Source organism: Aspergillus uvarum, assembly GCF_003184745.1.
Source record: "Aspergillus uvarum CBS 121591 unplaced genomic scaffold BO82scaffold_51, whole genome shotgun sequence".
Lineage (NCBI taxonomy): Eukaryota > Fungi > Ascomycota > Eurotiomycetes > Eurotiales > Aspergillaceae > Aspergillus > Aspergillus uvarum.
In genome coordinates, this window is record NW_020291348.1 from 259,567 (window position 1) to 286,823 (window position 27,257).

At 52.8% G+C, this 27,257-nt stretch overlaps 8 protein-coding genes across 8 annotated transcripts; 2 read left to right on the plus strand and 6 right to left on the minus strand.

Annotated features, from left to right (window-relative positions):
• Positions 1-129: 129 nt before the first annotated feature.
• BO82DRAFT_341652 (kinetochore-associated Ndc80 complex subunit NDC80) lies at positions 130-2,784 on the minus strand (the record flags this gene model as incomplete). Its single annotated transcript, XM_025633557.1, has 2 exons — positions 130-2,651; positions 2,740-2,784. The coding sequence occupies 2 exons, from the start codon at positions 2,782-2,784 to the stop codon at positions 462-464; spliced, it is 2,235 nt and encodes a 744-aa protein (XP_025489164.1). The 3' UTR covers positions 130-461.
• A 488-nt stretch (positions 2,785-3,272) lies between these two features.
• Positions 3,273-6,673, plus strand: BO82DRAFT_385552 (uncharacterized protein; the record flags this gene model as incomplete). The annotated part of the gene is made up of 8 exons (XM_025638186.1): positions 3,273-3,431; positions 3,511-3,517; positions 3,581-3,836; positions 3,893-3,977; positions 4,037-4,742; positions 5,230-5,677; positions 5,810-6,108; positions 6,228-6,673. Exons 1-8 carry the CDS (start codon positions 3,402-3,404, stop codon positions 6,671-6,673), a joined length of 2,277 nt encoding a protein of 758 aa, XP_025489165.1. The 5' UTR covers positions 3,273-3,401.
• A 343-nt stretch (positions 6,674-7,016) lies between these two features.
• BO82DRAFT_376867 (putative acid phosphatase) lies at positions 7,017-9,684 on the minus strand (the record flags this gene model as incomplete). Its single annotated transcript, XM_025637548.1, has 5 exons — positions 7,017-8,352; positions 8,392-8,463; positions 8,564-8,623; positions 8,679-9,589; positions 9,673-9,684. 5 exons carry the CDS (start codon positions 9,682-9,684, stop codon positions 7,017-7,019), a joined length of 2,391 nt encoding a protein of 796 aa, XP_025489166.1.
• A 286-nt stretch (positions 9,685-9,970) lies between these two features.
• Positions 9,971-11,326, minus strand: BO82DRAFT_376868 (seipin; the record flags this gene model as incomplete). The annotated part of the gene is made up of 4 exons (XM_025637549.1): positions 9,971-10,391; positions 10,457-10,912; positions 11,014-11,198; positions 11,261-11,326. 4 exons carry the CDS (start codon positions 11,324-11,326, stop codon positions 9,971-9,973), a joined length of 1,128 nt encoding a protein of 375 aa, XP_025489167.1.
• Positions 11,327-11,591: 265 nt separating this feature from the next.
• On the minus strand, positions 11,592-19,405 carry BO82DRAFT_434642 (CCR4-NOT core subunit CDC39). The gene is made up of 4 exons (XM_025640955.1): positions 18,486-19,405; positions 18,092-18,416; positions 12,135-18,034; positions 11,592-12,077 (listed from the first exon to the last, which is right to left on the minus strand). The coding sequence occupies exons 1-4, from the start codon at positions 19,218-19,220 to the stop codon at positions 12,012-12,014; spliced, it is 7,026 nt and encodes a 2,341-aa protein (XP_025489168.1). The 5' UTR covers positions 19,221-19,405; the 3' UTR covers positions 11,592-12,011.
• Positions 19,406-20,502: 1,097 nt separating this feature from the next.
• On the plus strand, positions 20,503-24,476 carry BO82DRAFT_434643 (formin-binding protein HOF1). Its single transcript, XM_025640956.1, has 7 exons — positions 20,503-20,778; positions 20,850-20,954; positions 21,017-21,303; positions 21,361-21,573; positions 21,635-21,733; positions 21,784-23,851; positions 23,920-24,476. Exons 1-7 carry the CDS (start codon positions 20,736-20,738, stop codon positions 24,087-24,089), a joined length of 2,985 nt encoding a protein of 994 aa, XP_025489169.1. The 5' UTR covers positions 20,503-20,735; the 3' UTR covers positions 24,090-24,476.
• Positions 24,477-24,761: 285 nt separating this feature from the next.
• On the minus strand, positions 24,762-25,887 carry BO82DRAFT_356964 (DUF4870 domain-containing protein). Its single transcript, XM_025635878.1, has 4 exons — positions 25,449-25,887; positions 25,326-25,368; positions 25,149-25,251; positions 24,762-25,061 (listed from the first exon to the last, which is right to left on the minus strand). Exons 1-4 carry the CDS (start codon positions 25,829-25,831, stop codon positions 24,991-24,993), a joined length of 600 nt encoding a protein of 199 aa, XP_025489170.1. The 5' UTR covers positions 25,832-25,887; the 3' UTR covers positions 24,762-24,990.
• Positions 25,888-26,079: 192 nt separating this feature from the next.
• Positions 26,080-27,029, minus strand: BO82DRAFT_356965 (DASH complex subunit DUO1). The gene is made up of 2 exons (XM_025635879.1): positions 26,698-27,029; positions 26,080-26,634 (listed from the first exon to the last, which is right to left on the minus strand). Exons 1-2 carry the CDS (start codon positions 26,968-26,970, stop codon positions 26,164-26,166), a joined length of 744 nt encoding a protein of 247 aa, XP_025489171.1. The 5' UTR covers positions 26,971-27,029; the 3' UTR covers positions 26,080-26,163.
• Positions 27,030-27,257: the final 228 nt, after the last annotated feature.

Sequence of the window (27,257 nt, forward strand, 5' to 3'; positions counted from 1 at the left end):
GGGGCTTATCCATCGCCAATCAGTGATGCGCCATTCACTCAGTAACAATGCACACAATAAGTATACTTTACATGGTTTAATGTACTGCACAGGCGGTGATTGAATCCGGCATTTCAAGGTTCAGACAATGCTATCAAAATACAACAGTGCCTTATGTAACACATTAATCAAAGGGAATTCATGTATATGCGACCCCTGAAGGTATGAAGGTAGATAGGTAGATCAATGACTCGACTCGAACAGCGACCAGTGGCCAAAGGTATCAATGAAACAAAAAGGTAGAAAGACCAGACCTAATATGAACCGACATGAACAGAACGTGGCCCATACTACAACAGAACCTACCAATAGCGCCGAGAATCAAACCCCAAACAAGCCAAGCCCAGCCCGAATAACAAACCCTGTGGTTCGAACAGCGTATTCTCTCATGAATGTGAGCCTTCACTCTGGCTCAACCGGGTTCATAACTCTTCAGTAGCCATCTCAATATCCTCTTCTTCAGCAAACTGCATATCACCTCCCAGCTCTTGCTCGACTTCATCAACGACAAAGCTTTCGTAGTCTTCCAGTCCTTTCTGAACATGGACCTTGAAGCGAATAACATCATTCAGCATGCTTTCCACATTTGTGTGTAGTTCTTCCCGTAGAGAATTCGCGCGGAGCGTCAACTGCTCGTATTCAATGTTGGTATTCATCTCACGCTGCTCCATCAGTTGAACGCTTTCGCTGAGCGTAGCGCGCATCTTGGCCAGTTCTTTCTCCATCTTTTCAATCTGGGCATCCGACGCCAGCTTCTGAGTAGTGGTAATCTCCTTGAGCCTTTCAAATTCCTCTTCGGCGGCGCGCCGCTTGTGTTCCAAGGCTTCGACTTCGCTCCTTTTCTCGTCCATCGCCTCCTTGATGTTGTCCAGCAGATTGCGACGCTCCATGTCATCGTCAATTGCGCGTTTCCGGCGCTCGTTAATGTCCTTGCGGAGAGTCTGGAGATTACTACGAACGGCACCACGTAAGTCCAGGTTCAACAAGTGAGCCGGGTGGTATCCAGTGAAAGGCTCCGCAAGCAGTCGGTCTCCTTCTGGAGAGATTCTGTTTGGGAGACCACCAATTTGAGATGACGAGAAATTGCTCTCGTTGACAATGAGACTTAGCTCGTATTCATCCCCCTTGGCGTTCACGGCAGACGATGGGATCAAACTGTTTTGGTAGCCGAGAGTGTTGTAGGCTTTGACCACTTCCTCCAAGTCCTCTAGCTTCTTGCTTGCTTCCGCCTCCTTGGCCATGACCCGGGCATGCGTTTCTTCCAACCGGTTGACAGTGTCTTCAAGGTTTTTCTGCAGCCGCTCGCGTTCGGTGTTCATACGATCGATGTCTTGAATAGTCAGGCCCTGCTGGTCAACACTGGCCTGGAGCCCGGACCGTTCATCCTCCGCCGCTTGTAGGTCCGCTTCGGTCTTTTTGAGCTCGTCCTCCAAGAATTTGATGCGATTCTCGTACTTCTCAATTTTGCCCTGCACATTCTGGTTGTAATCTTCGAATTTTCTTTTGTCGTCCTCCAAGATGCGGAAATGTTTGTCCAGCTTGGCCATATCCGGGGCGTTCTTCTCCAACTCTTCAATCTGATCGCGTAGGGTCCGATTCTCAGCCTCGAGGACCTGCATTTCTTGCACATACTTCTCGTTGCCCTTCTCGAAATCCTGTGCCATCATCTCAACATGTGGAACAAGTCTCTTCTCTGCCGTTTCATCATCTTCCTCCTCCCCACCCTGAAGCCAATCATGGTAGGCACTTGTAAGGAATCGGAAGATGATACGGTCGCCCGAGACGTCTACGCCCATTTCTGCGCAGGCTTCGTCATATTCCCCAAGAAGAAACCGATCCATCATCTGCGCTAGTTGCATAAGCCAATGTAGCATGCCGAGGAAAGTGGGCCAGTTTTGGCCGCCAACTGCTGCGATTTGCGACTTTGTGATGCCTTTCTCGTAGGGGTAACGCAGCTGCTTCAATATCGGTGGCACTTCCGCATCCATGCTCTTCTGAAATTTGTGGCCCGGATCGATGCGATGATATAGCCACTGGAAGATGTAGTTGAAGTCTTTTTGGGTCGGTGACCGTAACGTGTTCTGGCCCAGTGAGTGCTTCATCTCAAGTTCAAAGTTGTTATGTGTCAGATACTCCAACAGCTCTTGGCCGATCCGCGCCTGGAAAGACCTGTCTCTGAGAGGTCTCGGGTCTCTTGGGACACCAGCTACTGTGGGGACCTGGGTGAAGAACGACTGATGCGCCATGGCGCCACCCATGGACGGGCGTGAGAACACACTACTCCGTCGCTGTAACGCCTGCGCAGCCACTGTATTGGATGCCATAGCTCCAGGAGCGAGGCTGGGGCGTCCCACGCTGGGTCCATGGAAGATATTGCTCGACACCGAGCGCCGGACTGACGAGAGACCGGCGTCTGCACCAAGACCCCCACCCGATGAAGATCGCTGAAAATTCGGCTGTTGTGGGCGACTGGCAGAGTTCATAATCGACATGGAGCGGGTGTGCTGGGAAGTGAAGGGAGGGTTCTGGTATCCAACAGAGCTGGTACGTTTGAGGGCGGATGAGGGTTGGGGAAGAGCGGAGTAGTTCTGAACGCTTCCAAGCGCCATCGACTAGATGTGGCAGTCAGCATTACTTCGAATCTGAGATTTTTTGCATCCATGTAGGCACATGGCAGGTGCGATGAGTTGGGGCGCATACCTCGCGAGGGCGCCTGATGCTGAACAGTCCGGTATCTTGCGACATGATGAGCAGGCAGCCGCGACTGCAGCTGTCGATTTGATGCAATCACAAAATCGGCCCAAAGTACCAACCGGGGTATTCCAAGAGAAGTGAGAGCCAGAAGCTGAAGTGATTGTGCAGCACGAAGCTGGAACACCAGCTTTGACCGTAGAAATGAGGGGAGATTTTGGACGGGCAGCAGCAACCGAGCGGGCAGATCATGGATGTAAACAAGACATGCCACTTTGCTTGAAATAGCAGGCGGTGAGCTGGCTGGGAACAACAGCAGAGCTGAAGAGCTGCACTAACCGGATCCGGACTGAGCCACTCTTATCATGGATCATTCAACCATGATCCTCCCATGATCACGGGCCCCTCTGGGGATACGCCGAATCCGCCGCGGTACCGGCTGTGATTAGTTGCTTTAGTACGGAGACAGTACCGTCCTAGCCTGCCCTCCCCAACTTCCGAGGTCCAATTTCCTCCTCCTCCTCCTCCTCCTCCTCCTCCTCCTCCTACTAATCTTCCACTTCGCTTTCCGCCTCCGTGTTCCTTTCAATTCTCACTCACTGCGCAACTTGTCGCTTGATAGACTCTCGTTTCGTCACAACCGAAACAGAGTCCCTGGTGGACCCGTCATCATGGTTCGCGAGGAGCTTATCTCGTCTGCTGTAGGTTTATTGCCTCAATGCCTCATCTGTCATGTGCTGTTGCCGGAATCGGAGCTGACTCTCATCCTCGACATCATAGATCACCTGTAGGTAATCATCGGCACGCTGCAATGCTATTCATTCTGTTGCGGTCTCTAATTCAAAGATAGTTCTCCAAGACCCGTCTGTCGCCTCTTCGCCGATCGAAAAGCGAGTCGCATTCCTGCAGTCAAAGAACCTAACGAAAGAAGAGATTGATGTCGCTCTTTCGCGAGTAGGTGAAGATCCGGCCGCGGCGGCCGCGGCGACATCATCTTCGAGCTATCAACCTTCTTCCCAACAAGCAGTTTACCGACCCCCTCCACCTCAACCACCTGCTCCGGGATATGGCTATCCACCGTATGGTCAATGGCAGCCTCCGCCAGAGTAAGTGGCTGTCCGCTAGGATATTCTCGGGAATGCTAATTTCGCCGTCACGGCAGACCTCCAAAGCGGGACTGGCGGGATTGGTTTATTATGGCTACTGTTGTGGGTGGTGTCGGTTACGGGCTGTACACTATCACGAAGGTCAGTTCTTCCTTATTTGACCTACAGCCGTGCTGCGGAAGGAGCTGACATTTATCAAGCGATATATCACACCCTTGATCGCACCCCCCACACCACCACAGCTGGAACAGGACAAGCAGGATATTGATGAGCAGTTCTCCCGTGCATTTACGCTTATCGATCAACTCTCCACCGACACAGCCGCTCTGAAGACTGCAGAAGAAGAGCGATCGGAGCGACTCGACGTTGCCCTCAGAGAGGTAGAGACTCTTGTTTCCGATATGAAGCACGCATCCCGTCGGAGGGACGACGAGACCCGCCGCATTAGCGACGAAGTCAAGTCGTTGAAAGACGCCATTCCGAAGGCAATGGAGAGTGCTCGCGAAGGCAACGAGAGTCGTTTGAAGGAGCTGAGCACTGAATTGAAGAGCTTGAAAGTTCTTCTGGGAAATCGACTTGGTGGCGGTGGTAGCGGTGCCAACTCGTCCATCGCTGGACGGGCTGTGGGCGGCATCCCTCTTCCGACTGCTTCACGGCCAGCAGATGAATCGGCCTCTGCCTCTAACGCAACAAACGGATCCACTGCGGGATCGACTGAGCAGCCATCGCAATCGGCTCAGCCGAGTCCGAGCGCCAGTACTGCATCCTTGGGCAACAACCCTCTTTCGCAGTTCGGTCGGTCTGCCTCTATCCCTGCTTGGCAGATGGCGGCTGCCAACCGATCCAAGACAGCCTCCCCGGCGCCATCGAATGCCGCCGACAACCCCGCCGCCACTACCACGGCCAGTGAGCAGCAAAGCGCCCCAGCTAGCTAGACAATACCCCACACATACTCATGCGAAGCTTTCTGTCATTTCACCTATCCGAGTGCCCTGGGTAGGGTTGTCATTGATGCCATGTAGATGAATATGATGCAGCGGTTGTACGTTTGAGAATAACAGTCTCGCACTTGTATAGTAGACGCAACATAAGAGGAATCTAGCACGAAAGATTGCAGGTCATGCCAAAATTGATTAGCGCAGAGCAAGCAATTGATCGATCGCTACAGCACCCGCTAATTATCTCCTCACTGTAAATCCTGTATTGTATGAATGAGTATGCACAGTACTGTACTCCGTACCTCCGCACTCTCCCCCAACGCCGCCGCCTCGGCGCCGCCAAAGCTTGGCATCGTCAACTCCGCCATCCAACTCTCTTCACTTCCATCTGGATCAGCTTCTCTGGCCCGCCCTTCACAGACAACATAAACAATACAACGCAATGTCTTCCCGAGATCACCATCGCGGTCGCACTGATCCAGCCTCTCGACATCGCTCCCGCACCCGATCGCGCACTCGTTCCCCGGACACAACAGACCGAACAGACCGACACCGAAGCAGACGCCATCACCATCATCGCCATCATCACGATGACCACCACGGCTCCCACCACCGTCGCCATACAGACACCCACCGCGATCGACACACCCAACACGAGGACCTAGACCGCCACCGCCGGCACCGTCACCACCATCATTCCTCCTCCCACCGCACCGCGGACACAGCGCAAGCCGCGCCCCAGCCCCGAGTCCTCCCCTATGGCTCGCGCGAACTCACCAAACACGACCTAACCACCTTCACCCCGCTCTTCGCCATGTACCTCGATATTCAGAAAGGGCTCTACGTCGAGGACCTCCCGGAGGATGAAGTCAAGGGCCGCTGGAAGAGTTTTATTCGCAAATGGTACCTAGCGCTCTTGTCCCGTCCCCGCCTGCTGTTTTATACTTTTGCGCAAAACAACACTCCGCTTCCCCCTCCCCCCCAAGTGTCCAAAAATCACATAGGAGCAATAAACCCCTAAGACTAATATATCAGGAACCACGGCGAACTAGCAGAAGGATGGTACGATCCCGCGATGCTGGATCGGGCGCGGTCAAATCTCGACGACGCTCCTCCTTCTCATCCTCCTACGGCCGGACCGCAATCCTCCTCCACCACCGCCCACGACCAGCAGATTGAGCGTCATTCCGAACGAGACCGCCACAACATCCACGACGACGACAACGAGAACAATGACAACGAAGAAGACGACTACGGCCCCACGCTCCCCCAGCCCGACAAATCCCTATCCGGGCCCACGATCCCCACGATCCAGGACCTAGAATTGCGGAAAGGTAACGCCACGCAAGCCCTCCCAGACCCAACCCACCGCATTCCCTTTCCTCGCGCTGCAACACCCATAGTCCTTGTGACATGACAAGGAAACAAGCGAGCGACTAACCGTCAAAAACAGAACAAGTGCGCGAAGACGCCCTCGCCGCGCGCCAGGACTCACAATCCCAGTACCGAAGCGAGGTGCGCGCCCACCGCGCAGAAGTACGACACATGCAGGAGGAGGTAGCGCCGCGGGCGGAGCCGGGGACGCACGAGCGGCGGATGGAGAAGCGGCAGGAGGCGGCGCAGGCGAACCGGGCGTTCGCGGAGGCGCGGCGCGGCGGGTCGCCGGGGGCGGCGGCGGTGCCGGACGAGGACCTGCTGGGGTCGGGGGAGAACGAGCTGGAGGCGATGAAGAAGTCGCGGGAGCGGGAGCAGCGCAAGAAGAACGAGCGGGAGCTCCGGCGCGAGGAGATCATGCGCGCGCGCGCGGCCGAGCGCGAGGAGCGGCTGCAGAAGTACCGCGCGAAGGAGGAGGAGACGATCGGGTGGCTGAAGACGTTGGCGAAGCAGCGGTTTGGATGATTTCCTTGCAGCTTCCCCTCCTCTTATGCGCGATAGAGTTGAAGGGACTGTGAAGGTCGCTCGCTCGCTCACTGTTCGATTCGGAGACATACATACAAATTCGTAGCTGGAAATATGACTATCATTCCGAAACACTATAGTAATACATCTGATTGTTTTGTCGAGAGTATATATGTACTGGCCCAGATAAGCAAAACTCCTTCCACTTCTAAGTATCCCCCCAAACTTTTGTTTTAAATCGAACTCATCCATATATCCAACCACCCAGCGCAAACGCCTCTAGCAAAGTACACACACACACACACACACACACACACTCCTTGATACCTACACTGCCTCAATGCTAATCCTTCCGCCCCAACTCCAAATCAGCAACTAGCCTCATCGACTCCGTCCCCTGGACGGCCGTCTTCTCTCCGAGCCCAAAGAACGGCTTAACAGCCACATCAACGGTCTCCTCGAACAGCCGGCCCACGACCAGATCCTTCAGCTCCTCACCGGTCTGGGCGAAATCCGGGTAGGCGTTGAGCTCCAACAGCCAGGCGTTGCCGGTGTGATCGACGAGGAAGTCGACGCCGAACAGCTCGAAGGCGTTGGGGAGGGTCTGGAAGTGCACCATCATGCCGCGGGCGGCGGCCTCGAAGACCTCGCCGGTGACGGCGCAGATCTGATCGAAGAGGTGCTCCTTCCAGTCCGGCGCGAGGTCCGGGACGGTCTCGTCCAGCTGCCAGTAGCGGCGGACACTACCCTCATTAGCGCTGCCGCCGTCCTGGAAGCAGGTGTTGGTCAGGTGGCGGGCCAGGTCCGTGACAGCATCGCCTTCGGCCTCGTCGGCGGGGGCGCAGTAGGGCTTCGCGGCGAACAGGGCCAGCATCTCCCGGAAGACGTAGACCTTCAGCGAGCCGACGGCCAGGACGTAAGTGCGGATGTGGAACTTGCGGTTCGCGGCTGAGGGGAGCAGCAGCGGCGGGTCGATGTACGGCTGCGCGATGAAGTGGCGCAGTTGCGAGGTGACTACGCCGTGATCGTCGTCGTCGTCGTCGTCGTCATCCTTGGACTTGGTGGGACGCTCCGAGTCACCCCCCTCCTCCTCGTCTTCGTCGTCATCCGAATCAGGATCCCATTCTTCGAAGATCTCGCGGAGTCCGTCTTCGCTGTTGAACAGCCGGATGCCGTTGCCGCGGTCGCTCATCCCGGCTTTGAGGATCCACCATTCCTTCTCAGCCTCGGGCAGGGTCTCGTTGCGGTCGAGGCTCTCGCGGAGCTCGTACGCCTCCAGCAGGGCGTCGTCCAGGAATTCCGCGTAGTCGAGCTCGAAGTCGCAGGCGAACTTGAAGTGTTTGGCCAACACGCTGTCCGGGTGCTTGGTCACCCAGTTCGTGACGGTGTTGGAGAGGTAGTGCTTGCGAATCAGCGCCTTGCGGATGATGTAGGCGTTCGCGAGGGACGACGAGGAGTGCATCATGGCGTGCTCGAAATCCAGGCGTTCGTACTCGCGATACTGGAACACGGGAGCGGAGGGAGACGGGAGGTCGGCCAGGGAGGAGATGGTGCGACTGTGGCCGGCGCCGAGGCGACGCTGCAGGGCCTGCTCCATGAGACTCTGGACGTATGGGTTGTCACTGTCCACGAGGGTATATAATGTAGGCTCATTATTATCCGGTCTACATGAACATGATCTATCAGAATCCCGGCCGTCCTGCGGTATGAAAAAGCACTGCAAAATAGAATTGAAGGGAAGCAAGAAGTGAAAGGAAGGCGCGAAAGGCATAAAACTAGCTCTCGAATATCTGACAAGCGCGCAAAGCTCTTCTCTATGATATGTGCAGGTATGCATTTCGGGTCGTATAGATTCGGCCGTTCGTCTGCCGTGCAATAAACATCACTCACAGCTTGATCTCCCCTTCGATGCCGGGCGTGTGCATGAAATTGGCCTTCAACGGCGTCACACTGCGGTGAAGGATTAGCAGCAGTTGACAAGAGCATCGGGCTAAACACCACAAACCTAGTCATTCCCTCCTTCACAACCCACCCGTCGTTTCCGGGAGCACCCTCATCCACGCTTCTGTAGACATCCGTGAAATTGGGCGCCCACTCGAAGTGCTTGTGTTGGATGCGAGATCGCTTGATCGAAAGCTTGTTCCCTTCTGCAGCCAGAGCGTTCCCGGCACCCTCGCCTTCTTCCCGCAGCTTGTGCTCATGCGCACTCGGGCCGTCCGTCGATGCAGAAGCCTCCACAGCCTTGAAGCAGCTGCCAGACGACCAGCGATTATCGAGCATCTGGGTGTAGAGAACCTTGGCCTCGCTCACACCAGGCTCCAGAGGTACATTGACACTGTACAGATCTACTCCCTCCGCCCAGTTCTTGTGAAGGTACTCGATCAACCGGACCGAATGCCGCGAAGCCTCCGCGATAACGATGGGGTCATGCTGGCGCGAGCTGAAAGCGTAGGACAAAGCGATAGCCCGTTTCCCACAGACGGCAGCCTCCATGGCGCCACCAATCGTTCCGCTGGACATGGCAAAGAGCGCTGTCGAGTTCCGGCCATAATTCGGCCCAGAAACGACCAGGTCGATCGGACCGCGGTCCTCGAAGTAGTGGTATAGGCCGATCTGCACACAGCTTGCCGGCGTCGAGTCGACAAGGATCCACTCATCGCCATCGTATTCTTCGTCGTCAACCTCGTTCATACCGTAGGGCAACTCGTGAGTTGTTCCATCGTCCTTGTGCAAAGTCCCAGGCCGGAAGTAGGTGGGCTTCACCGCAGCCCCGACCAGGTGTGCTTTACCAATCCATGACCGCTGCTGATGCGGTAGTACTACCGAAACAGTATGTCCGACAGATTGTAGCGAGACGACGAGCGAATGGATATACGGCGAAGACTGGTTCGACGGCGGTCCGTCGTCGTTGACAACCTATTGCACAGAAACCCGTCAGCCTGGGCTGAGATGGACAAAGTCCGATGAGGTGCTATAGACAGGATAGCTGATGTGCTTACTAGAATATGCATTGCAACAAGAGCAAAGGTGGAGCGAAGGGAGTTGAGTAGGAGAAAGGTGAAGAAGAGGGGCAGAGAGGCAGAGATCACGGCAGATTTCCCCGCCTTTTCGTCGTTCCTTGCGAACCAGGCTCCACCTGCCGCTCCGATTCGTCTCGTTATCGATAACTAATTAACAATCATGGATCATGGTCATCATGAACTAATTCAACCCAGCTTCGCGGTACATCTCATTCGATTGATCAAGCCACATGTCTGGGTATCGACTTAATTATTACACAAGCGAATATGATTATCGCTAGGAGTGTGCCCTGATGAGGTGACTACGTCGCCGCTGAATCCCTCGTGCATGGGCACTTTCGAGTCCAGTTCCAGTCCCTGAAACATCCGAGGACTCTGCGCCACGATCCCCGTCCGTATCTTCAATTGAATCGCTCCCCCCATCGTCCAGATCTTCCTCTTGCTTGATCGGCGTACCCCTGATGTGAGAAATCTCGGAAGGAACATCGAAAAGAGAGGGTGGTTCGTCAGTATCTTCAGACTTGACAACTGCTTCGCTGCCACTTTCTGTTTTGACGACATCTTTTCCTTCCTCCTTCGGGTGGTGGAAGACGATGGCCAGTAGAGCCCACACCATTCCCGCAGTCACCATGGAAACGCTCCAGAACATGAAGCCAAAGATGACAAACGACGTGAGCTTCCAATTGTACATGATCCACCTATGCCTCTGGTTAGTCTTGGAAAGAATAGACCTGGCTGCTGCAAAGAAGTGGACGGAGCATACCGTAGTCCAGTGAATGTCGCCTTGAACATCACCCTAGCTCTGTAGACTTGCATCTTCTCCGCACTATGAATTTCAAGGCGCAAGCTGGACGGAACCTTACGTTGCCCACGGGGGAACTGGACCTTCTCAAGCATGCCGACCCGCAACTTCTCTGCTTCTCGATTCCATCCAAGCACATAGAATGGCATCAAGACCAGCTTGTTCGCTGTGTCAACCAGAGGGGAGGCGTAAGTGAGAATAGCAGAGCGGCGCGATTGGGAGAGCAGGGTAGTCGACGTATTCGACCCAGTCTCTGCAGATGCTGACGGCGGAGAATAGAGCGCCAGATCCAGCATGAAATTGCCAGCAGCAACATTCGAGGGGGTCCGTGGTAGCTCAAGTTCTACCTGCACATCATACATCTGCAGAGATACCAAATCCGAACCCAAGGACGCGACTCCCCAGGGATGGCCATCACTATGCGCAAGAAAGAAGACAGTCAGCCATGAATAACCCTTCCAGCGGTAGCCTCACTAAGGCAGCCGAAGATCAACTTGAACCTTGGGTCTTTGACGCACTCGAACTGCATGTGAACAATGCGCTCTAGCCCGACCTGCGGGATGAAGTTGTAATAGAAGATCGCATACGCCAATGCGGAGATGAAAACCATGCTTATAGCTGTCAAAATAAATAGCAGAGTGCCCAAGTAGGCTTTACGCGCTTGCTTAGACAAAAGTGGACGCATTGTCTCTGCCATCGAACTCTAGACAATCATCGCGTTAGCTGATGCGCCTGCGTCAGTAGTTGTTGATGGGACATTATCACCATGGCCAGCGAGACAGCGCCTGTGCCATGCTCAGGCTCCTCGTCTACTACATGCTTAGGATCCATAGCTTTGAATCCGAAACGTTTGAGCCGAGGAAGGGGTGCATTGATGAGGGGAAAGCATGGGGAGAGCGCGGCGACGTAATCGGGTGACAACCAGGGCGGTGGATGCTTCCGCCTTGTTTATGGTGGGACAAGCTACATCACAATAATTCTACCGTCGTAAACGTAAACATACAAGCAACCAACAAATTAAAAAGCTAATGCAGCGGCTACGAGCTGCACAAGGCATTAGAGCAATGGTTACAAACAAGCATGCACACAATAACTCAGAGGATCATAGTTTATAACTTCGCGTATTGTTACAGACCACTGTGAAAGTAGTCATAAAAAAGAGCATCACCAAAATAAGGTAGACAACACAGAAGAGAAGGATAGAGGCAGAAAAGGGAAAATAATGTAAGTACCATATAGCGTTGAAACATGTTTACAAGTCCTAGAAATGCAACCTCTCCCAGAACCCAACCGAAAAAGCAAATAAATTAGAACAAGCAAGCCACCAGATAAAGAAACCCTTTCAAATCATACACCCCAGGAAAGATCCGTATTTTAGCGCTACATGTCGTGAGCGGCATAGACAAAACACCATGACAGAAAGTCGTTTCGGCAAATGCAAGACATCGAGGCATGAGAGAATACGTCATGTTAATATAATATGAGAAAGTAATCGAGAGAATATCTCCGTGAATGTTTAGGCCATCGCCCGCGGGCTCTGCTGTTGAATGTGCTGCAACAGAGCATCAAAGAGACGACCGATCTGGAAAGCATGATTAGCGACAATGCCACATACTTGGAAGCAGACGAATGAACTTACCTCAGGCGCAGCCTGAATGAAAGGAAGGCGGAAGAAGGTGTAGCTTCGGTTCTGAAGCAGCTCCTGGAGAGTGATGATCAGTCCCCAAGGATGAGGACGATGGACAATAAGTCGCTCAAGAAGAACACGGATGATCTGTTGGCGAATGTCGGATTCATCCTGCTCGGAATTATCGGCACCAAAGAGACGGAGGATAGCGAAGCTGAAGAAGTAAGTGTGGCTGTTGGGGTACCTCAGCTGATTGGCCATCGCACTCAGCAGGTAGTACCGTGCTTCCGGACGCAAAGCCTTCGCAAGGCTCTCCAAGAGAGACGCATGAGCGGAGTTCTCAAATGCCGCCCGAGTGTTGCCCTGGGAGATGTTCACAGATACAGCGTTCTGCCCAATGTAGAGGACGAGCGCGTTCAGCAGCACCACGTTGACGTTGATTGGGTCATAGAAGAGACCGGATTCTTTGGTCAGAGGGTTGTAAACTGCATCGTTAATTTGTTGGATAGATGCTTCAGATACAGTGGTGTTCTGGAGAGCGCTATCAACGACACTCTTGATATTCGCATGGTGCAGCGGGGCAGCGATATCGCCTGCAATTCTTGGAGCCTCCCGCATTTCCTCCAAACGTTCCACCTTGAGACCTTCTCTGAACGGATCCGGAAGTTTATGGAACGAGGAGGGATAGGCGCTGAGAACAAGATTGCGAAGTTGAGCACAATGAGTAGGAATGACGTTGCAGAATTGGAAATGATTCTCCGCCACAAACTCGGGGAAATCATGGTGCAAGATGAGCAGGATTCGAAGGACACCCTTATACAAATCCTTGGCCACATAGGAAATGGTTGCCGGCTTAAGCTGCTCGCCAATGTAAGAAAGGAGAGCCTGCATAATCTCACAGTAGGGTCCCCAGCCTGCCCGTTCCGGCATATTCAGCATACCAGACATGAAGAATCTGTGAGAGACGAGAGAAAGCCATCCGTAGACGAAAGCGGGGCAGTATTTAGGCTGGAGGGAGAGGAATTTGTTGGCCAGAGCAAACATCATTTCCTGGTGCTGGTCGCTATGCTGGAGTCCGTTCATGGAGTATTCGCAGAGGATGCTGGAGAACAGCCTGAAGAAAACGCGCTGGTTAAATGCCTCACCTCGCATAACATAATGATGATTCAACACAAGCACGAGAAGCGATAGGATCGAATTGAAGTAGGCAGACTTGCTCGTCTTTGCGGCACCTGCAGACTCTCCCTGGAACTTGACGAGCAAGACAACAAGCTTGCCTAGAGCGTCAATGTAGAGGAATGCTTCATCGAGACTACCACTGGGGTTTTGTGACTCATGGTCAAACATTGCTACCGAGATGTCAATGCTCAGACGGAAGAACAAAGCAGAATCTTCTTGATTATCCATAACTTGTCTTTGATGCAAGTCCTTCAGGAACGAATAATAGGTGCGGTCGATTGCGCCAGGAGCCTTGTAGATGCCAATCCATTCACTGAAGATGTACTCCATCTGATCTCGTTTGGATCTCGCTTTGTCACTGAGAAGAGGATTGACAACTTCAGGAATGCCGGACTCACGCAGCTTGCGAATGATCTCATTTGCTACTGAAAGGTTGGAGTCTTCTGCAAGCCACTGGCTCATGGCTTCCAAACTGCCGGAGAAGTCAGATCTCAAGGCGGAAGGTTCTTCGCTGAAAAGAACGCGGTCCATCAGGTTGGAGAGAACCTCCAGAGCAGGGATTCTCTTCTCGAGGATAAGCCGCGTCAGGATCATATCGACACGACGGATGTCCAGAAGACCCGCATCGATGAGAGCAACGGTGACCGGAACGTGGAACATATGCTCATCATCGACCTCAGAGAGGACTGCCCAGGTGTAACGTGCAACCAGAGTCGACATGTCACACAGCTTCGCAAGTAAATGGACAAGAACCTCAATCTCCAATGTGCTTGGAGTCTGTGCATACAGGCTGGTGCAAATTCGCAGACATGTCAGTCTGGCCAGCTCTTCTCCGTTGGGCGAAGCGAGGATAGTACGGAGTGCCTGGTTGTATTCCTGCAAAACAGTGCTATCTCTGCCAAGATCTTTGACGCGCTCCTCCGGAGCATTTCGAGCAGCCTGCTGAATTTCAGACACGATAGCCTCAACCTTCTCACGAGGGCTTTGAGCCTCGAGGAAGCCGTTAAGCTGAGATTGCGCGCCAACAAGACCGGACTGCTGCAAGCGAGCGTCTTGTTGTGCCTGAGGAGTCCTGTGCGGTACAGCGGGTTGTTCAGCAGGGGTAGATAAGTTGGGGATGGGAGAGTATGGTTCTTGAAGGACGTCCGGAAGCTGCCGACCAGAGTCGGTAGAGACATTTTGCACATGAGCAGCAGCAGGTCCGCGTGCTTGTCGGGCAAATTCCTCGTAGATGGCCAGCTGCTCTTTGTTGAGGCCACCAGCGCCTTGCCGGTAAGGCTCAGGGATAAAGAGGCCCCAGCGGTTCATAGAAGGGTCAATAAATGGCTCATTGGGACGGGCAGCCCTGTGACGGCGGCGAGCCTCCAATTGAGGTTCAATGACCTTCTCAATCTCCGGCAGAGATTTTTCCTCGGCAGCCTTTTCGACAATGCCGCACGCGGCGTCGAGGTTATCATTAACGCACATAAGAATTAGACCCTCGGGCATTGGCTGCTCGGAGTATTCTTGCTGGATCATCCGAATGTAGTTTGTCATGCTGACCTTGAGCGGCTCCTTGCAGGTTACCAGAGCCAAGCTACCGGCAAGTTGCCTGACCATGATTCCTGCTGCATGTCGCACTCTTTCCTCGTCGGGCTCCATGGCAAAGTCCTTGGACACTAGTTGAACGGTAGAAATTGACGCGATGGTGACGGAGCGTTCTACCACAGGTGTGATGATTTCTGCAATAGCACGTTCAACAGCGCTATGGACAATTTGACGAAGAACATTCACATCGATCATGCTGCTAGCTGTCGATGGAAGGACAAGAATCTTGTCCAAGCTCGGGAGTGTCGACATGATGGCAGCAGGAGAAAGTCTCTCGTGGCGAATGCCTTGATTGAGGGTACTGAGAGCCATGTCCTCGAACGCTTCTAGTCCATCAGGAATGTTAGCTGTAGACAACGCGTCCTCGATATGAGCGGAACGATCGCGGATGATGACGGATGGCTCGATGTTCTTGTGATGAAGATCAAGGTCCTTGCATAGGACTTCAATCTCGAACTTCAGATTCAATTTCAGCTCAGCAAAATGGTACAGCTCCATCAACAAAGCAAGGATGTCCATTAGCCAAGGATTGGGGGGGTTGAAGACCGTAGACTTGGTGGCTTGAACAAGCACTTTGCAAGTGAACGGAATCGCAATCGTCAAACGCTGGCTATCGAACCCTTCTAGGAGAAGCCCCTTGAAATAAACATTCTTATGCTTGATAGGCTTGTCTTTCGCTATTGTCAGAGAACCAAGCCATGCACCCAAGTTCTTAAGGTGCCCTCGGTCAGTGGATGAATTCATTGTGGCCTCAGAGTTCAACAGTCTGGATACGCTGACGTAAGTCTCTCGCAGAACCTCAGCCCACAGCATCCTGTCGTCGATGCGATCAAGAAGATCCAGGTATAGTTGCTGGAAATTAGGCTGCAACTTGGCCCGTTCCTCCACGAGATAAGCAGCGAACCACTGATGATGCTGGTCACGAAGAACATCAGTAAGGTCACGAAGCTTTTCATCTATGTTCTGCTCGGAAACATTGTTCAAAACAAAGAGGATCTTGTCCTGTATGTCCTCGTCTGGATCCGAGTAGACTTCTGGTCGGAGAGGAGAATCCACATGCACGGAAACGAACTTGCGGGCAGCTCCGTCAGATGTTACGGTTTCCTCGAGGTTACCATTCATGGAAGGTCCAGCAACAGACTCGACTCTCCCACCATCATCTCGAACTTGGCTTCCTTGTTCACGCAGAACTTCTTCGGCCTTCTGGAAGATCGTGGTGCCTTGCAAACTGGGTATCTGTAGAAGAAGGTGGCAGAAGCCAGCCCATTCGGGGAGACGGTTAATCAATTGCTCAATCGCCTCAACACCGAATTTATACATGGGATCATGAACCTCATGCTCACGCACAGCCTCCAAAATCATGCCCAGTCCGACCTTCAGCGTGATACCGTCAACCAGTCGGAAATTGATGATACCACCAAACATAACCGCCGTTTTGGTCAATGCCTCCAAGGGATATTCATGATAGCAGTGGTATTCGTCAATCAATCCATGAACCATGCAGGCGAACAGATCTTGCTCGGCTGGCTCCCGGGACGACTTGTACCGCCTCATTAATTCAAGAATTTCTCTTAAAGACAGTTCCTCATGATACATCTTTCCGAAAAGCTCCTGCATTTGTTTGTCAACAGCCTCGGGTAAGGAATTCCCGTGTTCGCCGTTGGCGTCGATGATGTCATCGAATCCCTCTCCATAGTTGATGAGTCTGGGATAAGTTTGAATGCAAATCCGTTGCACGGGGGTGAGATTCTCACGATCACCAACGTATTCCTCGAGCACCGATAGTAAAGTGTAGACAGTCTTTACTGAAAGGCTAACCATTTGTGGAGCAACCTGTTCCTTTCTCTGCACATGGAGTTCATCCTCCGCCTTGATCCGCAGGAATTTGGACAGAAGGCCACCCATATCCATAGGACCTTTTTGAGCAGCATTGCGAACCCATTGTTCCAAATCGAATGGACCCTTGCGATGAGCATAACAAGCAAGGTCCATGGCGAGACCATTCGTGTAGCCGAGGAGATACTCCAGCCAGTTGAATTCCACAGCCTGTTCGTAGATGGCTGCAGTGGAGGTCGGATCCTGAGTGAAAGTGGTGAAGAGCTGCTCGGCAACCCACTGACGATCCTGCTGCCATGCACCATGGAGTGCGAGATTATAGCCTTCCTCTTGCTTGAGAACGAAGACAATCAGGGTGCGAAGGACGAAGTTTTGCTGAACACTAGTCCAGGGCTGGGGGAGAGAGAGCGCGGAGCATAAAAAGACCGGTAAGTCAAACTGGACAACGGCTTTGATCAGCAGCTGACTCTCAGTAGCAGACCATGCAGCATTAGAGAACAATGCCAGGTCAAAGATGGCTCTCATGGCGTCCAGAGACCGAAGCGGTGACTTTGCCGCGCGTTCTCCCTGCAAGCGAACAAGCTCGGAGCCATCAGCGAAGAAGTCTTCGGGGAAAGTGGCGCGTAGGTTCGGAATCTGTGAGACATCTACCCGGGAGGATACAAACGCCGTCAGGAACGACATCTGGGTATCGCGGTGTTCCCAGTCTCCACCCCACAGTTTCTGCACGTCCAGGGATGAATCCTCCGCAGCCACGGTTAGCAGGACAGCGAATAGCTTCGTGAACTGCTGAGTCTCAAGCCTAAGGCCCTCGCGGTCGAAGTTGCGGAATACAAGCGGCCAATTGATCTGCTTTTCGCCATAGTGTGATCGAACCGCGCTCAAAAATGTCTCCAACGCGAATTCGCGCCAATATTGTGAGAGCACCAGGAAAAGAAGAGCGCTAGCTACATGGTCTTCGTTCCAGCAATCAGAGCCCGCTGCATTGATCGTTTCAGTTACAGCCTCTAGGCTCGAGGTTGCCCGCGGTCCCTTCGAATGGAGCTGGCGGACAAGCGTGAATTTTGGACTGAGGAAATTGAACATTTGTAGGGAGGATGCGACCTCAAAGGGCACGTCTTTCTGCACATTCCGGTATCGTAGGTTGGCAGCATATACCAATTTCCCTTTCACGTCGTCGGTGAAGTTCCTGGGCGGATACAATATAAAGCGCTCGATGGTCATTGCAATGAAGGAATTCTTGTATTCCTTGGCAGGGTTTGCGAGGCTTTGTAAGAAAGGATTCACGGAGTTGGAGAGGATCGCATCAGCTGCATAGACCGACCGATTAGCCATGTGATTCCGCATACGGTCCAATAGCTACTTACCTTTCGCGCGTAGATCTGACTTGTTTGCGGTTTTGAATGCCAGGGCTAAGGATACTTTCACAAGTGGATCAAGCTTGAAATGATCCAAGAACGTCGAAAGGTCAAAGTCACGAAAGATATCGCCTTCTGAGGTATCCACTGTCTCTGCGATCTTCTGCGCTTGCTCTATGTCCTGAGGGACCTTCTCCATCTCCTGCACCAACAGTGGGTAATTGCCGGCATTTTCCACAGACTTGTTTACCCCGGGAAATATCTGCGGGGCATTGCCTGTGAGCAAGCGTCGAAAGTATTTCGAAAAGACCTCCATGCCGTTAGACTCTACGAGCTAAACAAACCAGTCAGTACCATGGTACTCTATGAATGATCAAAAGCGCCAAAGAAATGAGGATGTTACCTTATGGATCTGTGCGGCTTTTGTTTCCCACTTCTCTCTACCCTCTTTCTCTGTGATAGAATCCAGGAGGAGGAAAACTTGGGCAATAGATATCTTAGTAAGCGACGACTGGCTTGCGTGGGCTGCAGCGCCCGAAGCTGCTGATCCTGGTTTGTCGGATGGAAATCCTGTAGGCGAGTTCACGGTTGTACCAGCCAACAACGGAGAGAAGGTGGCGCCTCTGGAAGATCCCGTCCCACCTCCGCCTCCCCCGGAGCCTCCTCCACCCGCAACAGAACCCGCTGCGGAAGCCAGATGTGACCCTGAAGAGGGGGTATGAGCTCTAAATTTGGGCGAGGAGAGAGTTTGTCCGGATTGCTGGTGCTGTTGTGAGCCAGATTGGAAGGAGGTAAAAGGTGCCGGCGTGGAGGCTGGCGAGGGCGCGTTACGGCCAACGGGAAGACCCCTAGCGGAACTCAAGACGGCGGAAAAAGAGGTAGTGAGAGGGGATGAGGTTGAACCACCGGGACCAGGGCTACTGGACTGTGGTGGCCCGCGAGAGGCTGAGGGGAGAATCGAGGATGATGCGAGGTTGTTGGTCGCAAGCGGAGTCAACCCACGCCGAACACTAGACTGGGACACGGTAGGACCCCAAGCAGCTTGCTGTTGTGACCTTGCCGGTCTTGTCGAAGATGACTTATCGGTGCCAGAAGCAATCGACGATTGGGAGGAAGGAGGAGGGGGAGGGAAGGTCATCTAGGAGACGCGATCATTTGATCTGAAGGCGAGCGACAAATTTTTATTATTCGTGATCACAAATAGACAATGGGAATCAACTCAAGTGAGAGCAAAATCGTAGATGTGCAACAAATTGACGGATTCTGGCAGCGGCAAAGCGAAGACCGATGACAATGAGAAGGACGTTGCTTCGTGGCACAAGTGGATGGGAAGTTCGGGATGGGTGTGAATGACGGGCAGCAGAAAGCGAGGTCGAGTGGACGGGGCAGGTGGAGCTGCCTGAGGAGTCGACACTAGTCTGCCTTAGGCGGCAAACCTGGGCGGCTCTGCTGTTGGTAAATGAGGGAGGAATTCCGAGGACCGGACCGTAGGTGTAGAATGGCGTGGGCGAGCTACGGAAGTTTACTATGAGTAGTATGGTTAAGGCAGCCACACTCCTAGTGAGTACCTCTCGCAGTGACGAGGACCTGGTCTTTGTGTTCTGCTCATGCAGGGAAGTACAGTTTACTCTACGGAGTAGGTACCTGAGGCACCAGTGACGGATGATGTGAGGGGGAAGGGGGAAGTAACTCCGTCGGGCACGTGAGCTTCCGGGGCCGGGGCACATTGGACTAATGCGGATGCTTTGGAGACGGATGAGTCAGCGCTGCTGCCAAGCTGAGCAATGCGATGGGATCGATGCATGCAGCAAAATGTGCAACTCGAGGGGAGGGACGGATCGAGAAAGAACTGATGCTCTACCTATACCTGGATTACTTCTGATAGTATTGGGCTTACATACATCCAGATGCTTGCCCCCTTGGTGGTATTGATACGTGGGTTCAGCACTATCCTCTGCATGCATCAGTCGAACGACTTAGACTATATGTATCAAGGATATGGACAAAAGGCCAGAGAAGAATGAACTGAATGGCAATCTGCAAAGGGACATGAAGATTCAGGGCCATCTTGATGAGATTGGCACATTCTTCCCATCAGCGGGACGAAAGAGGCCCCCACAAGTCAAGATCATGATGAAACACTTTAAGATAAAATCACAGATGACAAGCCATAGTACAGGACTGTACTATCACAGGGACAAACGAGTGTGTATGATCCACGTTCAGTGTGATACTTTGAAACCCACGAGGAATGAAGAGCATGAGCTGGTCTGGGGGGAGCTGCCTGACTTGGCCCCGTGATACGGCGCCGGTTGCCCCGAGAGACACGGAACTGTAAACATGACGGCGTCAACCATCTTTCATTCCAGGGCCAAGCTTGTGGCCTTCTCCACCAGAACCAGCCTGACTGTGCTGCCTTGCTCATTCTTTCCTTGGAATTTGGTCTTCCCTTCTCGGTTTCCAAGGGTCATCTTGCATCTTGCTTTGTCGTTGTCGTTTGATTTACAGTCACCTCCAGATTGTGCCTGCGGTTCGCCATAAGGTCTCCCAGATTGCCGTTAATTGATTTTTTGATCTTATTCCCTCGTACGATACTCAGATGAGCACAGGCTGGCCGAAGCTCAACAGTCGTACCGGACTTTAATTTGTCACAATGCCAGGGACGGTTGCAGATGGGCCAACGGTGGCCATGTCGTGTATGAAACCTGACGTTTGTCACTGTCAACCATTCGGACATGGTGCGGCTAACGCCAATTAATACCTATAGTTGCCAATAATTTTTGGGGGAAAGATGATGCCGGAGTTGGGCCTATGATGGATCGGATGCACAATGCGAAGGCGTCTTGCGACGAACTGAAGACGTTCTATAACAGTGCGTCATACGCAACTTGATCCACCCCAACAGCAGCGTTCGTAACCTAATAAAAATGGCAGTTCGAGCCGCGATCGAAGACGAATATGCACGAAAGCTTCTGGCCCTCTGCCGCAAACCGCTTGGATCGACTGAAATCGGCTCACTGCGTTCTTCATTTGACACAGTCCGTGGTGAAACCGAAGCTATTGCGAAAGCCCACGCAGCCATTTCTACACAGATGAAAAGAGAGCTTGAGGAGCCACTGATTGCGTTTGCGGGAGGGTCCAAAGAGCGTAGGAAAATTATTCAGAATGGTATTGAGCGCCTTCTCAAAACCAAGATCCAGCAAACTCATGTCGTCAACAAGGTAGGCTGAGATGCTTGAAATGAAGCGCAAATTTCACTGGGTGCTAAGCTCTTATAGACGAGAGATCGCTACGAACAGGATTGTTTGAGGATCAAAGGCTACCTCGCGCAGGGTCACATGGTTATGGGTCAGGAAGAGCGCAAAAACAAAGCCAAGCTCGAGAAGACGCAGATTCAATTAGCATCCAGCAGCAGCGAGTACGAAGCCGCAATTAAGATACTAGAAGAGACAACTGGACGCTGGAACAAGGAGTGGAAGTCTGCATGTGATGTAAGGAACAACAGGCTGCTCCAAGTTTTATTTCTTCAAATCGTGACTAACAACATCTCAGAAATTTCAAGATCTAGAGGAAGAACGGCTCGATTTCACCAAAAGCAGTCTTTGGACATACGCAAATATTGCTTCGACGGTTTGCGTCAGCGATGATGCTGTAGGTTGTCCTCATTCTGCTATAGTACTCGGCAACTAATCTATAGCTAGTCTTGTGAGAAAATCCGTCTTTCTCTGGAAGACTGTGAGGTAGAGAAAGATATAATCAACTTCATCAAGGAAAGAGGGACCGGGCAGGACATACCTGATCCACCAAAGTTTATCAACTTCTGCCGAGGGGGAATTGATGACACTAGCTCTGAGGCATCAGAGGAAGAAGGCTACTCAGTAGCCCAGTTCCAGCGCACGATCAACCCAGCCTACCGAAGTTCCTCCCCGCAGCCTTCGGCCTATGACTCCAATATGGATCCGGACGCTGAGATCGCAGCTAAGATCAATCGGCCTCCGACACCTTCAAGCAGGGAAGCTACGGTTACTCCACAGAAGCCAGCACCGCAAGCCAGACAGCAACCACCTCCTCAGCCTATGCAACAGCCAGTGCAACAGCCTATCCAGCAGCCCATCCAGCCGCCAATCCAGCAGTCTATCCAGCAGCCGCTGCCAATGCAGCCAGTGCAGCCAATGCAGCCTTCACCCATGCAACAGCCAGCTCCATTGGATCTTCGCCGTGGTGGATACTTGCCGCCAAATTATGATCCTAATGAGCATGGGGAGATTGGTACTGTTCCCCATAACGCATATCCGACGGATGGCATGACGATGTTCTGCCGGACGGGGCCTCCCTCCGAGCGCAGCTCAGGGACAAACAGCGCATACAGACCGTCAAGCCGTGACTCTCAGAGTGAGGTATCAAATTCGACTTCGATGTCAAGCCAAGAACCTTCAAGCGCAAGACAGTCTCCAACCAAGCCAATCAATGGAGTCGCGCTTCCTGGCATGGATAAGCAGGTTCAAAAGAAGCGAAGCGCGTTCTTCAGCAATAGTCCTTTCCGTCGCAAGAGCCGGCACGATAAAGATCGCCATTCCGGCCCAGCTCAGGCTCCCGCTCGCAGTACATACGAGGCCCCAGCAAAGCAGGCAAGCCCGATCAAAGCTCCTCAGCCTCAGCAACCTATATCCATTCCAGATTCGGGCAGGGTGTCTGGAAGTCCCGAGCCCGTTGATCCAAGAGCTAATTTCCAACTCAATGTGGGCAACAACGTGTTCGACGTGGAGTCACCAGACAATGATACTAAGAAGACAGCACAGGCGAGCAAGAAAGCAGACGAGGAGCAAGACCCCGTTGCCCGAGCCTTAGCAGATTTGAAGGGTGCAGGAAAGCAGTCAGCGACTCGAGTCTCAGCCGATAGATATCACGGTATCGCTACGCCAGTTCCGCCGCCAGTCGCAGCACCAACAGCCACGCCCGGCTCTGTCGCAACACCTCCTCCGGCTTATAATGATTCGTCATTGAAGCGTCTGGATGCACCGCAGCCCGCTTTTACTGCAGCTCAGATGCAAAAGACGACTCAAAGGTATACTGGACAGACCCAGAGTATGCTTAGAGGCACGAGCCAGGCTCCGAGGCGCAACAGTGGTCAAACACAGGAAGCTCCCCGTGCTAAATCCCCGGCGCCCAGGCGCAGTGCCAGCCCTCAGGTCAATCCTCCCCGCGTGGATACGCGCATGAGCCAGTATAGTCGAGCGGCGAGCCCGAGCCCGAGCTCGTACCAGTCAAATAGCATGAAGAACCGATATGCGCAGTCTCCCACCGTTTCCACACCACCTCAACGCCCTGTTGATGCTACACCCCGCTCTAGGCGCGGCTCTGTGGCTACAAATATGCCGCGAGCAGTGTCTCCTCAGCCTCAGTATCGTCAATCTCCCACGGCAGCCGCGTCGCGAGCTGTTTCACCTCAGCCACAGTTTCGACAACCCCCACGAGCTGTTTCACCCCAGCCGCAATTTCGACAACCCCCACGAGCAGTGTCGCCTCAGCCTCAGTTCAGACAACAGGCTCGTCCTTCCAGCGCTGGAGGTATGGAACTACAACTGTCCAGCCCATCTGACATGTACGGCGGTACCAATGATGGGTATGCGTCCCGGCGCGACAGCGGCAGACCCATGTCATATTATGGTGACAACGCCAGCGTACGCAGCCGGTCGAGAAGCAGGTCAATGGCTGTCGCCGACCCTGGCAGACAGTTCAGTCGGGACGGCAGACCAATTTTACACTTTGGTAAGTTCTCACTTTCCCTTGTCCACTGCACTGTTAGCAAAACGTCCCCTTAACACTCATATCTATAGCTCGAGCAATGTACAGTTACACGGCCGCTATACCTGAAGAATTAGGCTTCAGCAAAGGCGACGTGCTTTCCGTCATCCGGCTGCAAGATGATGGCTGGTGGGAAGCGGAAATCACGACCACTCGAAGCCGAACCGGATTGGTGCCGAGCAACTATCTACAGATCATCTAAATTCAGCAATCTTCTGAAATTATGCAATGACCCATACCCCTGTTATTTCATGAACATTTCAATCCACCTACAAACCGACATTGACCCCTATCCTAATTCACGCGTTCATGATATTGATACCAGATCGTGCCTAATTTCTTCTTTTCTTCTTGCTCTACTTCTTCCAGCACGTTCGCCTCACAAGCCATGTAATCACTCTCTTACCTGCTTTGCTGTCCCTCGACCATTACTGTCCTTTGCGAGCCCTGTCGTTTGGAAGTCGGTCCTTTTATGAGTTCGCGATACCTCTTTGTCGGGTTACGATGACGATTGTCCTTCATTTCCTTGTGGTTTGAGGCTCGGTTAAATAATGTTGTTATCCCGAATATGAATTTGTCTGAATCTAGGATTAGGTGCGGAGGCTTTCCGCAAGCTACGAAGTACAGTACATATTCTCTCGTATCCCTGCCTCATAGATCATAGGTCGGGGTCTTCTACCTGCACAATCCGCCCCGGTATCGCAAGTGAGCCCGTAACCATGACGAGCCAAGAACTGGCCATCGGGGTATTAACGATGAGAACCCATGATGTAAAGGGCAAGTGACAAGGCTGAACTTGGTTTTTGCGCCTGCTCCGGAAAGTACTAAGGAGTGAAATTAACCCAGTCAACTATACATCTGACGGGATAAACGTACAGGATAAACATATATAGCATATAAATGAAAACCCGGAAAGCTAAGATATATGCACGCTGCAACTTATGGATTATGTTCTCGACCCGACACTGTACAAGGAAAGAGCTCTACTCAGTCTGAAAACCTCCGAGAATTCGATAAGGAAAATGCATGGCACGACGACCCGACTTCAATCCAGCGCCATTGGATGGACACCTGAAGGTTTCACCACCAACTAAGATTAGGTTTTATTCGTCATCGACAAAGGAGTTGGCCAGGCGGCCGAAGATAGGGACCTCGAAGTGATCGAGCGTATCAACTGTGGGGGGAGGAAACAGATGTCAGCACGTGCGTGATAACCGCAAAACCCGGTCAACAAGAGAAAGGGAGAGAGAGCCAGCCCTACCGTCGCGATAAGCACGCATGCTCAAGAACCCGATCATCGCAAGATCGCCGACGAACAATAGCCAGGATAGGAAACTTGACCCGGAGCAGATAAGGTGGATGATCTGGTGAAATTTGTGAGCCCATGGCCTCCTCGTATGGGCTGGAGTGCGGGTTGCAATAACAAGTAAAGACTTACAAACATGACGGTGAAGAGCATGCTCGATTGCCATGCATGAAATCTAGATCCCGGTTAACAGCAGGACTAGGACGCTGAAGTATAGGACTGGCTGATTTCTGGCGTGATTGGCATATAACTTACCGTACGTAGTCGCTCTTGTGCTCCACCAAAAGGAGAAAAACACCACCGGCGGGAGGCAGAAGCAGATATGCCAGCATTGCTTCGACGTCCATGCGGATGGGGAGACTGGTGTCGAAGGCGCCGAGGCTCAACCGGCCGCCCTCGAGGTCATTCCCAAAGCCCGTGTTTCCGTGGCCGCTGGTGTTGTTGACATTGCCTGCACCTGCACCTGCACCACCGGCGAAGTGGCTCGGGGATGGCAGGCCGGGAGATGCAAGACCAGGGGCTGGAGAGCCGCGCGGGGACTGGATATTGGGGGGTCTCGTACGGTGCGCCTCGCCCAGCGAGGGGGAGAATGCGCGTTCCACCTCGGGGGATTCGTCCTGGTAAGGGGCAAAATTCATGGTGTTGAGGAGGATGAGTCCATGGTCAAGTTGCAAGCCAGGCAACGTCGCGCAAGCTTATCGGGGCGATGGAAGCTTTATCGCAGTAGATCACAATTAACTAGTATGGGCGGTGATGCGGTTCGGTGCCTTAGGCAACAATGTTCGTTCCCCGCGACATCTTTTGTTTACATCATGAATATGTGCTACAGAGAAGGTGCACGTGGTGGTTGGATTTGCGAAAGTTCTCTTCTCATGAGGGGTATCATAATTATCACAATATCTGAGTGCGTCCTTCATTTGTCTTATATTATACATGTCGCATCCACAATCGTCATGCCGTATTTACCATTTTAGCCCCGGCCGCGACCACGCGCAATCCCCGAGCCCCTCGCAATCCCACTAGCCGGTCTACGTGTCGTACTAGTCGTAGGTGGTCTCCCCGTTGTGGTTGAGGACGCCGTGGTCCGTGTGGCGCCAGGTCGTGTGCCCGAGTATGAGATGCCAGAAGTTCTTCCCAAGCCACTGCGCACTCGTCCATAACTCGACCCGCGGGTGCCTCTGGCGCTGGCCGCGGCGGCTCTCTTTCTCTCCTCTTCCGCAGCCTTGCGGGCAGCAGCTTCTCGCTGTTGTTGAAGCTCTCGTTCGCGTCTCTCGGCAGCCTGCTGCCGGAGAAGTTCCTCGTGTTCCGAGTCGGCCACATCTTGAACTGCACCTTGCCAGTTCGGGTTGAGGATCAAACGCTGATTGTGCTCGGTTTGGGAGAGAATCCGAGTCCAGGTATTCAGGAGAGTAGAAGCGGAGTCGAGCGTTCGTGAAACAGTCTACATTGAGTCAACAATTAACAACTATAGGTCTAAGCAATGACGCAGTGGCACCAGACTCACATCCATGTTCCCTTTGGCACGGTCGAGGCTCCCAAGGAGACCCTCAATGACTTGATTAATCTTACGAACGCTCTCTAGCTCGCTGCGCAAAGCGGCTTCACGCGCCTCTTGGCGGTCAAAAATCGTCTCTCCATCATCATGGGCAGAGACTTTTGTCGGTTCGGGTGACAAGCTCTCCTCCTTGACCGCTTTGGAGGCATATCGATTATTTCCGAGCTTGGAAGGCGAGTTCCAAAGATCATCAGATTCGTCGTCAGATAATTGCAAATTCATATCATCTGCTAAGCTGCGAAGTGCCATAATTTTTGTGAAAGAGGAAAGGAGGGGAGGGGGGGGGGAGGGGGGGGGGAAGATATGGGCGGAGGGGAAGTGGGAGGTGCAGAGAGGGGCGGATCGATAAAGGATAAACTCGAGTTGATTGAGTCTGTAGCGCGTATCTAAGGGACCAATGGATAAATGACAAGGCGCGGATCGTCGGAAAGTAGTCGTGGGGCGTGTTCAGCCACTGATCATAGACTAGGCTAGGAATTTGTCGAAGCCTCGATCGAAGGCTGTCGAGT

Bases quoted from the DNA above. Each gene is read 5' to 3' on its own strand.
- BO82DRAFT_356965 (XM_025635879.1), bottom strand. From the start codon at position 26,970: ATGAATTTGCAATTATCTGACGACGAATCTGATGATCTTTGGAACTCG. The intron at 26,635-26,697 runs GTGAGTCTGGTG...GACTCAATGTAG, and splicing joins GTGCCAAAGGGAACATGGAT to ACTGTTTCACGAACGCTCGA.
- BO82DRAFT_434643 (XM_025640956.1), top strand. From the start codon at position 20,736: ATGCCAGGGACGGTTGCAGATGGGCCAACGGTGGCCATGTCGT. The intron at 21,574-21,634 runs GTAAGGAACAAC...ACAACATCTCAG, and splicing joins AGTGGAAGTCTGCATGTGAT to AAATTTCAAGATCTAGAGGA. The intron at 23,852-23,919 runs GTAAGTTCTCAC...TCATATCTATAG, and splicing joins CAGACCAATTTTACACTTTG to CTCGAGCAATGTACAGTTAC.
- BO82DRAFT_356964 (XM_025635878.1), bottom strand. From the start codon at position 25,831: ATGAATTTTGCCCCTTACCAGGACGAATCCCCCGAGGTGGAACGCGCA. The intron at 25,369-25,448 runs GTAAGTTATATG...ACCGGGATCTAG, and splicing joins CACAAGAGCGACTACGTACG to ATTTCATGCATGGCAATCGA. The intron at 25,252-25,325 runs GTAAGTCTTTAC...AAATTTCACCAG, and splicing joins TGCTCTTCACCGTCATGTTT to ATCATCCACCTTATCTGCTC.
- BO82DRAFT_434642 (XM_025640955.1), bottom strand. From the start codon at position 19,220: ATGACCTTCCCTCCCCCTCCTCCTTCCTCCCAATCGTCGATTGCTTCT. The intron at 18,035-18,091 runs GTAAGTAGCTAT...CGGTCTATGCAG, and splicing joins GTCAGATCTACGCGCGAAAG to CTGATGCGATCCTCTCCAAC. The intron at 12,078-12,134 runs GTAAGTTCATTC...CATGCTTTCCAG, and splicing joins TCATTCAGGCTGCGCCTGAG to ATCGGTCGTCTCTTTGATGC.